The sequence below is a fragment of the Hypomesus nipponensis genome, chromosome 5, assembly GCF_054491055.1.
Source record: "Hypomesus nipponensis isolate SF chromosome 5, ASM5449105v1, whole genome shotgun sequence".
NCBI lineage: Eukaryota > Metazoa > Chordata > Actinopteri > Osmeriformes > Osmeridae > Hypomesus > Hypomesus nipponensis.
In genome coordinates, this window is record NC_140365.1 from 9,238,500 (window position 1) to 9,250,000 (window position 11,501).

The following is an 11,501-nucleotide window of genomic DNA, read 5'->3' on the forward strand; positions in this document are numbered from 1 at the left end:
CGTGTGCGTGCGTTGGACGTACACACATATACAAACACACATGGGGAAGAGGCAGTGGGAAGGCAGGCACTGTGAGCTTGTGGCATAGGAGGAGAGGAGAGAGAGGAGGAGAGGTGGTGGTGTTGGGGGAGGGGGGGGGGGGTTTGCGCTGTGTGCAGGGCAGGGTCTACTAGGCTAATATGTCTTGGGTGGGATAGGGGAGGTGGGGCTGTATAAAACTATTCTCTTGGTTTCTTCCATTGACCCGTGTCAATTGATCTTCCTTTTCCTCTGAGATATATCCCCCCCCCCCCCCCCTGGGCTTGTCAAGAGCGATGGGTGAAAGAGGAGGCGACTGGTGCTCCTGATTGGACGAGGAGTGTTAAATTGGAAAACCCTGTCACACAAGGTCGTCACGGAAGCTTGCAAATGAAGACTGCTCGGAGATGCCGCACCAGTACTTTGGATGTTAGTTTTGGTACCGATCGTTCATGTCAGGATTGAACATTGTACTAATATTGCTTGGCACAGTTTGGTACACTTGATCTCTCGACATCGAAGCGACGCAAAATGGCCGCACCAGGAGAGGGCTTTCATGGAGTGACGTTGGATAGGCTTGTCCATGGTCAGTCCCATCTTGCCTGTGGACGCCCAGAGCGAGGCTATCTGTCGGCCTCCATCTCAGTGCGCCGCACACGAGGACTCCTGGGATCCCTTCAGACTCCCTCTCTTTTCTTGTCTTTTGTTTTTACAATGTACATATATACACACAACCGCCAGTAAAGAGTGGAGAGATAAAGAGCCTGAAGCTTGGAATATACAGTAAAGTGAGCTGTGCATCTCCTGGCTTTTTCACCCAATGAAACGCAAGCCTCTCCTCCGAGGGCCAGTCTGTGAAGCGCAGTGGCCATCGGCTCCACTGCCCGCCCCCAGTTCTGAGGTCTCAATAGTGTGGTTTATGTGGTTAAAGAGGTTCAAAAGCAGATTCTGTTATTTTCTTTTCAAAAATATCTTGACTGAACACGAGTTCTCTTTTTTCCACAAACTGGTATACCTTTGTTTTTTGTCTTTGTCTTTTTTTTTTTTTTTTCTCAAACCTGATTTTGGCCTAAAATGGAGTGTATTAAACAAACACTGCTGGAGTCACCAAAATGGCGTCTCCAGAAGTCAGTTAAAGCTATGAAAGAAATGTGCACTACTTTTCAAAGAGCTTCTAGATCACTCACGAGAAAACACTAAGTCAGCTACCACAAATTTTTTCAGATTTTTACCTTTTTCCTGACATGACCGTTGCATTTCTATAGTGAACGCAGAAAATTGTGAATTAAAGTGATATTTCTTCACCATTTTTCTCAAACAACTGATAATTAGTATTTTCACTTTTTTCCAAATATTCAGGAATCAAAACTAGCATCGTTTAGAGTCGACCGACTGTGCAATCTCTTAGTGGCAACCAAATTGCTATAAAAGGTGATGTTTTTTTCTTTCCCATAGGAGAAAAGAATTTGAGAAAAAAAAGTTGAAATTCTTGTAGTTCATAGCGTATTAAGAGTTCCATCACCATTAGATGGTGACTTTTGGGGCTCAGAAGGGAAGGTTGGGTTCAATGTACGTTCCTCTGTCTTGCAAGCGCTAGTTCCTGAGCGCTTGGCTTTTTGATGCAATTTCTCTCGAACAGTCCTTACAGAAGACGTCAAACAACTGCAATGGAGTAGAACCCCATAGAAAACAGGGAACAAAAGGGGAAGGAACATTGTAACAGTTTAGTCTGCTTGATGTGGTGAAAACTCACTGAGCGAACAAGGTTAGAAAAACTTTGAGGTGGCGATAAATCTCTCAAAGGGAAACACACACAAACACACACGCACACACACAAACACAAATAAAACACAAAATTGCTTTTCTAGACAGTTTTCTCCTGTGAAGTGCCGCTTCTTTGTGAGTAGCGCATTCTCTCTCGTTTCTTTCGCACCTTTGGCCGGTGGTGTTCAGGCCCCGTGGCCAGCAGGGCTGTCTTAAGTGCTTCTGATTACTCCGAAACAAAACCAGGTTGTTGTCGTCGGTTTGTTTCAACTCCCCCCAAAAATCTCGACACCCCTCTTTGATATGAAAAAGTCTTAAAAGACGCCAGTTCTCATCTGGCAGCGCTGCACCAGGCTTGGCCTTGGACTGTGCAGTCAGGGCACTAGAAAAATAGCAACTCTTTCTTCCCAGGTGTATGGGCGGTGAGGGCCTGTATTAGAACTCCCATTCGTGGGGCTCATCTTTGCTGGCGGCCTTCTCCAGGCGGTGGATGATATTATTCAGGTTGGCCGCTTTCTTCTTGCGCAGGCTGCTGTCTCGGGGGTTGCGGGCGGCGGCGGAAACATGGCCGCCGTCTGGGAAGCTGAACAGGCTGTCCAGGGCGCCGCCCTTGTGGTGGCCGCTGGTACCTGCGGAGCCGGCCGCGCCGCCGCCGTCGTCCCTGTGGTCGGGCCCGCCCTCCCCCTCGGAGGCTCCTCCGCCTCCGCCGCCCCCCGCGTGCTCCGGGCCGGGGCGGCCCTCCACCGTGCCGTCCGACTCCGTACCGTCGCAGCTGTCGCCCTCGCTGGCCTTGCCCGCCCTGGTGGACGGAGAGCCGCCCTCGCCGGCCGCCGCCTGGATCTCCTCGATGAACAGCTCCCGTCGGATACGAGACCTGCCGGCAAAAAATGGGGCACCGTTAACGACCAGCGTGGTTACGTGGGGACACAGGCTTTCTCTGTGCGATCGATCGCTTCGCCGTCAGCTGCAAACCACAAGGAAAATCAGCAGGGGAATCGAGAAAAGCCGATCTCCTCCGCCTACCTGTAGTTGTGGAACCAGTTGATGACGGTGCTGGTCTTGAGGTTGAGCTGGGAAGCGAGCTCCTCAATGGTCTTGGGGGAGGGGTATGGCTTCTGCTGGTAGGCCCTCTTCAGCGCCTCCTTCTCCTCGGGGGCCAGCACCACGCGGGGCTTCTTCAGGTGCTGCTGGGGGGGCTGCTGCGGCTGCTGCTGCTGGGGGTGGGGGTGGAGGTGGGCCCCGTGCTGGGGGCTGCCGCCCTGGCTGAAGTCGCCCCCCGACAGGCCCCCGTCGCCGCCCTGGCTCTCGCTCACCGAGCTGTGGCGCCGTTTCATGTAGGCTAAGGAGAGAGGTGGGGACAGGAGGAGGAAGGGTTGACTGCGACTGCCGGTTCAAAGTTCAAAGAGGGGCATGCGGTTGTCGGGTTTCTCTCGTTCACGTTCTTAAGGAGTTTATCGGGGATTTTTTGACAAACATTCGACCAAACTGTTCCCTCACAGACGAACAGACCGCCAGCTTGTCTGCTACTATCAAATAACACAGGAACATCTACAAGGCATGAGCTCTATGCAAATATTCAGCCATATGAATGGCTTGGCATGCTACCCTGAGAAGCCATCCGTGTGACTCCCCAGCAGGTGGCAGTGTTATCTCAGGCATGGTTTCTTCAGCGGCAGCCTTCTCGCAGAGGGTGGTGAGGTTACCGTGTAGAACAATGAGGGCACACCTCGACGCCCCTCCCCCGACACCATCTCTGGCGCACTTACGCAAGCTGCACAGGCCCTCAGACAAGCCATCCTCGTGAAGTCATTTTTTGGCCTTTTGACAACTACATCAATTAAAAGGGGGGTTGTCATATTTTCGGGGACGAAATGGACATTTCCAGTTCGAAAGTTTGCCAGGGAGGACAGAAGGAAGGACGAACCAGGTTGGGTAAATACCGTTTGAATTAAAAGACGTGCTAGCAAACGTGAGCGTTTCCCCTCGCGACAGCAATGAGCTGTGCGATGCTCGTGAAAAACCGACAAATTATGAGCCAGCCGCCTGGTCTGGGTGGACAAGGAGGCGTCCGAGGCATCCTCGCTAATGAACCATCCCCCGCGGTTAGCCTCCGTGCTACGCTAAGGCGCTAGCCCGCCGACCCAAGCCACGGCACGCCGCAATGGGCATCCCATTAACAACATGCCTCGACGCGGGGGGGGGGGGGGGGGAGAGAGTGAGAGGGAAAAAAAAAAAGGACCAGCAATGTCACTTTCCACCCGAGGAGAAGTGTTAAACAGGCCTAATCACTCCCAGAATGTTCACTTAGCTGGCGGAGGGGCGGGCAGGGCGACGGAGCAAAGGGGGGCGGAGGCGGGGGGGGGAGAGGGAGAGGGGACTCTGATGAGTGCATTGGACTTTAAATAAGCAGGCCCTGGAGAGGCCGGGGCCTGTCGCGTCTGATGAGCCGCTTTGACATCCAGCGCCCAGATTGATCTGGACAGCGCCCGAGAAGCGCATCCTCCCCCTCCCCCCCTTCATACGCGGATACACACACAAGCCCGTACGCAAATATGGACACGGTGGGGCTGATAGACATACCACCACACTCTTTTCTAACCCCCCGCCCCCGCCCACCCCCCTCCCCCTTCTTGTTCAGCAGGAGCCGCGGGCATGTGGGCTGTGACTCGCCGGCCCGGGGACACATCTGGGCTATTATGGGAGGAAAAAAGAGCAATCAGAAATGTCCCCCCCTCCCCTCCTCCTCCCCTGTGCTCTCACTTCCTCCCTCTCGCTCGCTCACCTCGTCCCTCCCTCTCTCTCTACAGCTGGTTTCATGCCCTGATCTCCGGCGCATTTCTTAGGAGAGCAATATCGTGGCCTTGCCCGTGCGAACACAATACCAGGACTTTACGGGGACAGAAACTACGTCCGTCAAGGTCCGTCACATGGTGTCGGCGCCAACTCTCTACTGAGAAATCTATTATTCCATACAGTAAAATAGCAGCTTACTATGTGAAGGCTATGGCACCCACGCAAACCGTTTAGAGTCCACTTCAAGAGGTAAAGGGTGTGGGAGGGCCCGAAACCGGGGAATACAAAAGGAACAGGGGGAGAGGGCGGCGGGGGGAGAGAACCGCGTCTACCTTTCTTCTCCATGCGCTTCATGTCCATGAGCTTCTCCACGTTGCGCGGGTCGCTCAGCCACAGCTGCATGCGGACGAAGGGCTCCCGGCCCTTGAGGCTGAGCTTGTGCCAGGGCTTGGGGCGGGCCAGGAGGTCCGACACCGAGCCCTGGGTCAATCCCAGGATGGTCTCCCCGAACAGGCGCTGACCTGGAGCGAGAGAGCAAGAAAGACTGTCAAGCAAACACGCATTCATAGCCCTTCGCAGACTGTGTTCGCTGTTTACTTCCTATCAAAGCACAAGGAAGAAGAGACATTGAACACTTTGCTTGTGCCGGATCGTCCCAGCGCATCACAACCTGCGAGAATATAAACAGCAAATGTTTACACCTCAACAGGTCTGTAAACCGAGATTTGTTCAAACGTTTGTTAACCGAGACCGTAGGTTCTTACATACTACAACAACACGTGGGAAGATCCCAATCGAACACGTAGAATCTGGAGCAGACGCCATGTTGTCAGAGCAATCAGCTGCACTTACGCTGGTGACGTCACCGCATCTCCAAGACAACATATCAACAACTGAACAGAACAACTCTCTGGTTGGTTAAAAACGTTTATTGACCTCTGCGAACATTCGCGAGGTCAATAAACGAATGTATTAACTTTTGAGAATGTCTTCTGGACCAACAGGAACAGCGTATTAGTCCAATTATTACACTAGTATATAAGAAACTAAACTAGACTGTCACATGTCATTTAAATGACCTAGCACTGGAGAGGCCTACATCAGAAACTTCAAAACTTGCCAGCGATTTGTCAGCAACTGTGGCTGTCTTCAATGACAAAAAGGAAAGTTTAAATCGTCTTTGACTGGTTGTTTGAGCCCGTCGATGTTTCAAGAACAAAATAAAGCGGGGGGGAGGGAAGAAGAAGGGGACGAAAAAAAGCGCGTCTGGATTCACATAAATGCGAAAAAACAACAAGCGAGGCCTGTGTCTGTTCGCAGCATAAACATTCACCGCTGCACACCGCGGGTTCTTGAAAGGCTTCAAACGCTGGCGAGCTCTCACGCTGAGCCGAGTGGAGCTCCCTTTCCCCTTCCTGTGTCTCGGGGGAGGCCTCAAACGTGCCTTTGGCAATGGGGGGGCTTGCTTTTTTTATTTTATTTCCCCCGCGCTCTCTACAGCGTTTCATTCAGGTGAGTTGAGCGGGGGGGCGGGCGGGGGGGGGGGGGGTGCTGGAGAGGAGGAGGAAGGGGGGGGTGCGCAGAGGCAGGGGCGCGGAGGAGATGTAAGGCACAACTGAAAGGCGTGGGATTTGGGAGCGCTACTCTACAGAGAAGAGAGGAGGGGAGGATGATGGGTAGACAGCATGGGAGCGGAGAGAAAACAGGGAAGCAGGTGACGCCAGCCCCGCTGAGAGAATGTCTGTGTGTGTCTCATGTGTGTGTGTGTGTCTTATGTGTGTGTGTGTCTGTGTATGCGTGTGTGCGCGCCAAGGCATGGTTCCCTTTCCTATTGGGGTCAGACAGAAGCTTTCTTCGTGCTTCACAGTGCAACACCTGCCGTGTACAGACACACACGCAAACACTGTATCCAGCCTCGGTTAGCTTAGCGGTAGCCTTGCGGATCCACAGTTTGTAGGCGACAGCTTACACCGGAGTGAACTTGATCATCCGTTCTATTTGAACAGCGCAGCTTTAATGAAATCACAGATTTTTATTGGCCATAAATCAAAAGCGCCACCGGAAAAATAGATGGTAGGTCGCCGCCCACTCCGCCACCTTATCTAAAAAAGAATTGGATTTGGGGCCAACCTGGGCGAATAGATATTTTCATGAAAGAAGGCCCCTTTGTGCTCTAAATACTCCACCTACGTGTGTGTGTGTGTGTGTATGTGGCAGGAGACGCGAGGCGGACAAATCACAATCATTTGTCACATTTGCGGGCACCACTTCGGCTCCGATTTGTTAGCGTGCGTCATTCCGCAGCTGGGTGTAGGCCACGGCCCCGTCGTAAATCACTCCGACGAGACACGCGGCATCAACCGGCAGCGGTTCCACTCTCCCCTCGCTAGCCGGGGGGGGGGGGGGGGGGGGCAATATCGGCGTGTACCCTCTTAGCGGCTAGGCTAACCGAGGGCTAGGCTAGGCGAGTTAGCGGCCGCACGAGAAAGCGGTGTGGCCCTGATAGCTCCGTGAATGGCTCTGAAGAGGGTCCCCTTAAACGATGCCATCCATCACGCTGCGGTGGGGGGGGTCAGAGGGACCCTAAGGGAGCCGCCAGACAGGAGACGTGCTCTGGTCTAGGGGACCCGGGAGGTGGGGCTCCCTCTCTCTCTCTCCCTCTCCCTCTCCCTCTATCTCCCTCTCTCTCTGGAGATTCTCCGCCAGACCATCTTTCCCAGAATGTGGTCCGACTGACTGATGTGAGAAGCGTAGCACCTACGGCTTCAGCGTCGTCTCTACTGGTAGCCCCGTGTCGTCTCTGCGTCCATCCAGGATGAGGCGCAGAAACCAAACGGGGCTAGGCTGGAGGATCGGAGCGGTTTAAAACGGGCCGAGCGCCATCCGTTAGCCTGGGCCCGGCGTCCGCGGTTAGCACGCCGTCGAAAGCCAGGAAGCACATGCCCAGAGAGGGGCTGCGCTGGCTGTGATAGTAACTTATGCCTTCCAAGGACAATGGGGGAAACTGTGTTTTTTTTCCGGGTCTTTGTTGTGATACAGCAGAGCAGAGCATGGTTAATTTTAGCTAAGGGGGTCGCTAATGAGCTCGCTGGCCGGGTTGCGGGGCGCGGCGCGGCGCTTGGCTAATTCCTCGGCTTTGGCAGCCCTGCCACGATGGCGGGGCAAAGAGCACATCCCAGGCTGTGGAGCGGAGCTAATGCGTACGACGATGGCACACATGCCGAACTCGGAGCAACATTACGCTCGTTTGAAGCGTGCGGTGAATTGCGGAGAGGGGCTTTTTGAACAGTAATTAATGAAGTCATTCATTTCCAGTCGCTGGGACTGTCGTGTTGGGAGGACGCTGCCTGGTGAACGTGGGCTGAGAGACGCCCTCTGCCACAAAATGGCTGCCTTGCGTGACACATTTTTTTAAGTCCCGCGTAAACTCAGAGCGAACTTCTCCAGAACTTCTTAATGAAGTATTAAAATGTAATTAAAAACGTGGTGGTGGTGGTGGTGCGTGCCCGGGGACAACCTGAGGGAGACACGAGGAAATAAAAACCCACTTGACCCCCAGCAAGAGCGCGTTTACTCTGACATCACGAGAACGTACCAAGTCGACCCACGGTACCGAGTCGCTGGTTCAAATGAGGGGGGTGGGGGGGGGGGGTCGTTTTTTATTTATTTAGGAAACCAACCGACAAACCAAAACAAACCGCTTCGACCGAATCCGACATCGGGACTCACCCAGGTTGTTGTCGGTGAGCACCTCCTTGACCTTCTTGGTAATGACGTAGGTGTCCAGCTCCGGCGACATGGCCACCATCTCCTGGATGCTGAGGCCCGAGTGTCCGGGCACGGGCAGCGGCGTGCCGGGCTGCGACTCGGACGGCTCGCTGGGCTCGCGGGCGGGGGGCTCGCGGGCCCCCCCTCCCCCGCCTCCCCCGCCCGCCTGCTCGCCCAGGCTCTTGACGGACTCCTCGGCCGAGCTGAGGGGCGACTCCGGGGCGGGGCTGCAGCTGGCGGAGGTCTTTGGGGTGTTTTCTGTCAGAGGGAGGAGGGGGGTAGAGGGGGGTTAGCATGAGAGAGTGAACCGGGGGAACCCCTTGAAAGAACACAAAACGCAGCACGTTTGTGAATCGATCCACAATCGCGAGGGAACAGCCCAAAACACCCATCCCAAGCGACGTGCCTCCCCTCGTCCGACTCCCAGATACGGGAAACCCGGTTCTACGATGACCCGCCTCCTAACCGACTAACTGGGAACGTGACGCTGGCATCCAACCCGGCGTCCGACACCCCCACCCTCCCCCTCCTCGCATGGCCCAGAGCTACTGCCTCTCCCGGGGCCTCGCACGCCGTCCCCTGCTCCCGTGCTCCGTCAGGCGGGCGGCCATCGCGCCGCACTCGGCAGAGTGACTGGCGCTAACGGTCTCACCGGGGAGCCTGTCATCTCCGCTAACTCCCCCGCCGCCTCCCCCTGCCCAATGGCTGTGTGATGGGCCGTCGCACGGCCAATCAATTCTCCCCCCTGCGACGGGCGACTGTCAGAGATGAGTGGAGAGGGGAGAGGAGGGGGGGGGGGGGGGGTGAAGAAGAGGTGGCTCGGGGGGGGGGGGGGAGATGGGAGGGATGGAACATTTAAGAGAGGGTGAGTGAAAGAGAGAGAGAGAGCGACGAGAGAGATGGAAAGGGGAGAAGACGGAAAGAGAGAGAGAGAGAGACAGAGAGAGATCGCGGAGGAGTACAGAATCACCGCGTGTGCAATTTTCCTCCCCATCTGTGGAGGAAAACGCACGTCGAGTTGCATTGGCAGGAGAGCGCCTGTCAGTGGGAAAGATCAGATAAGTGTGTGTGTGTGTGTGTGTGTGCGCCGCCTGTACACCGTACACGCCACGGCTGACAAGATTTACGATCCCGCTCCTTTTTACACTAAATCAAGCGAACATCGAACATCAGAGGTGTAAATTAAAAAGGCCTGTCACATTTCAGGCGGTTGTTCAACGGCAAACACACAGCCAAGACACACAGCGGCTGCTCGTCAGACATGACGCCGCCGTCACATGCAGACGAAGCCAGGAGCACGGCGTGTGTCGGGGTATTTTGCCTGTGTGTGTGTGAGAGACAGCACTTGCGCGATAGGAAGTGTGCGTGCAACACAGGGGCATGTCGTTGAAGGGGGGGGGGGGGGGGGGGGGGGGGGGTTGGTGAAAGGTTAGGTGGGGGGGTAAGGAATGATGTCGGTGTAAACGGAGTGCGTGTTTGCGTTCCAAGTGTGCTGTCTCTCTCTCTCTGTTTCTGTCTGTCTGTCTCTCTCTCTCTGTCTGTCTGTCTGTCAGCCTGTCTGTCTGTCTGCCTGTCTGTCTGTCTGTCTGTCTGTCAGCCTGTCTGTCTGTCTGTCTGTCTGTCTGTCAGCCTGTCTGTCTGTCAGCCTGTCTGCCTGCCTGCCTGCCTGTCTGTCTGTCAGCCTGTCTGCCTGTCTGTCTGTCTGTCAGCCTGTCTGTCAGCCTGTCTGTCTGCCTGTCTGTCTGCCTGTCTGTTTGCCTGTCTGTCTGCCTGTCTGTCAGCCTGTCTGTCTGCCTGTCTGTCTGCCTCGCTGTTTGCCTGTCTGTTTGCCTGTCTGTCTGCCTGTCTGTCTGTCTCGGGGGGGATTGGGGAGTACGGGTGTCACACAGGCAGAAGGGCTACCCTGCATGGGGGCAGGCTGCCAGGAGAGGAGGCACACCTCATCAGTCTCTCCCAGCCGAGGCCACGGCGAAGGCCACCGCGGGGAGGGAGGGACGGGGAGGAGGGGCAGTGCTTGATTAGCTAGGAGCTACGAGCCCACACACACACACACGCACACACCCACACGAGGTCCCTTCGGTCCAACCGCCCACCACCTAGGCCAGGGACAGGGGAAGGAGTGTAAGTATATTTGAGGGGCAGGCGCAAGGGTGTGTGTGTGTGTGAGGGCATGGGTGTGTGTGTGTGCGTGCGTGTTGGCAGGGATACAGGGAAAGTTGGGTGCCAAACTGTGAGAGTGTGAGGGGCCAGAGGAAGGGTGGATAACAGTGTGTGTGAGTGTGTGTGTGTGTGCGTGCCAGAGAGAGAGACAGAGGGAGACAGAGAGAGAGAGAGAGACAGAGAGAGAGACAGAGAAAGACAGAGAAAGACAGAGAGAGAGACAGAGAGAGAGAGAGAGAGACAGAGAGAGAGACAGAGAAAGACAGAGAAAGACAGAGAGACAGAAGAGAGACAGAGAGAGACAGAAGAGAGACAGAGAGAGAGAGAGAAAACATGAAAACACTGGCATGGAAGCACAAAAAAGACCCGAACAAACCAATCAACTCAAAGCAACGACAGTGTTTCCGCGGGCGAGGAGGGAAGAGCGACGCAGCTCCCCCTCTGCATCTCCCCCCCCCTCCGCTCCCCCAACTTCCTCAGAGCACTTCAGCCCGCAAACGACTCCAACGCGGGAGGCAGAGGGCATCACCAGCCCAGCGGTGAGCGCCGTCTGCCCCGGCCGGGCCCCCTGAACGCGGGGCCGGCCATTACCAACAAGCTCCCAGCGTCTCCTGCCGCGCGGAGAATTGACCGCTGATGACTGCAAGGAAAAACAACTCTGTTCGGATGAGCGTCTCCCCCACGTCGAAACCCCCCCCCCCCCCCTCCCCCCAAATGAAGCTTTGTCTCCAGTCTCCCTCCCCTCGGTTTCTCTCTCTGCTTATGACATGTGGAAGTGGTGTGTGTGTAGGGGGATGAGGGGTGGTGTGTGTGTGTTGGGGGAGGGGGATGAGGGGTGGTGTGTGTGTGTTGGGGGAGGGGGATGAGGGGTGGTGTGTGTGTGTTGGGGGAGGGGGATGAGGGGTGGTGTGTGTGTGTGTATGTAGGGGGAGGGGGATGAGGGGTGGCGTGTGTACCGTTTGTGTCTTCGGTGCATGTGTGCTGGCGTGTACAACACG

At 55.5% G+C, this 11,501-nt stretch overlaps 1 protein-coding gene across 1 annotated transcript in view; it reads right to left on the bottom strand.

Annotated features, from left to right (window-relative positions):
* Window positions 1-276: 276 nt before the first annotated feature.
* The window catches only part of cux1a (cut-like homeobox 1a), a 127,245-nt gene continuing 116,020 nt past the window's right edge, over window positions 277-11,501 (bottom strand). Inside the window, exons 22-25 of the mRNA XM_084697821.1 lie at window positions 8,305-8,601; window positions 4,908-5,096; window positions 2,806-3,121; window positions 277-2,656 (exon numbers count right to left, since the gene is read on the bottom strand). Coding sequence (XP_084553947.1) covers window positions 2,218-2,656; window positions 2,806-3,121; window positions 4,908-5,096; window positions 8,305-8,601 — 1,241 coding nt within the window. The 3' untranslated portion in view covers window positions 277-2,217. The remainder of the gene's footprint in view (window positions 2,657-2,805; window positions 3,122-4,907; window positions 5,097-8,304; window positions 8,602-11,501) is intronic.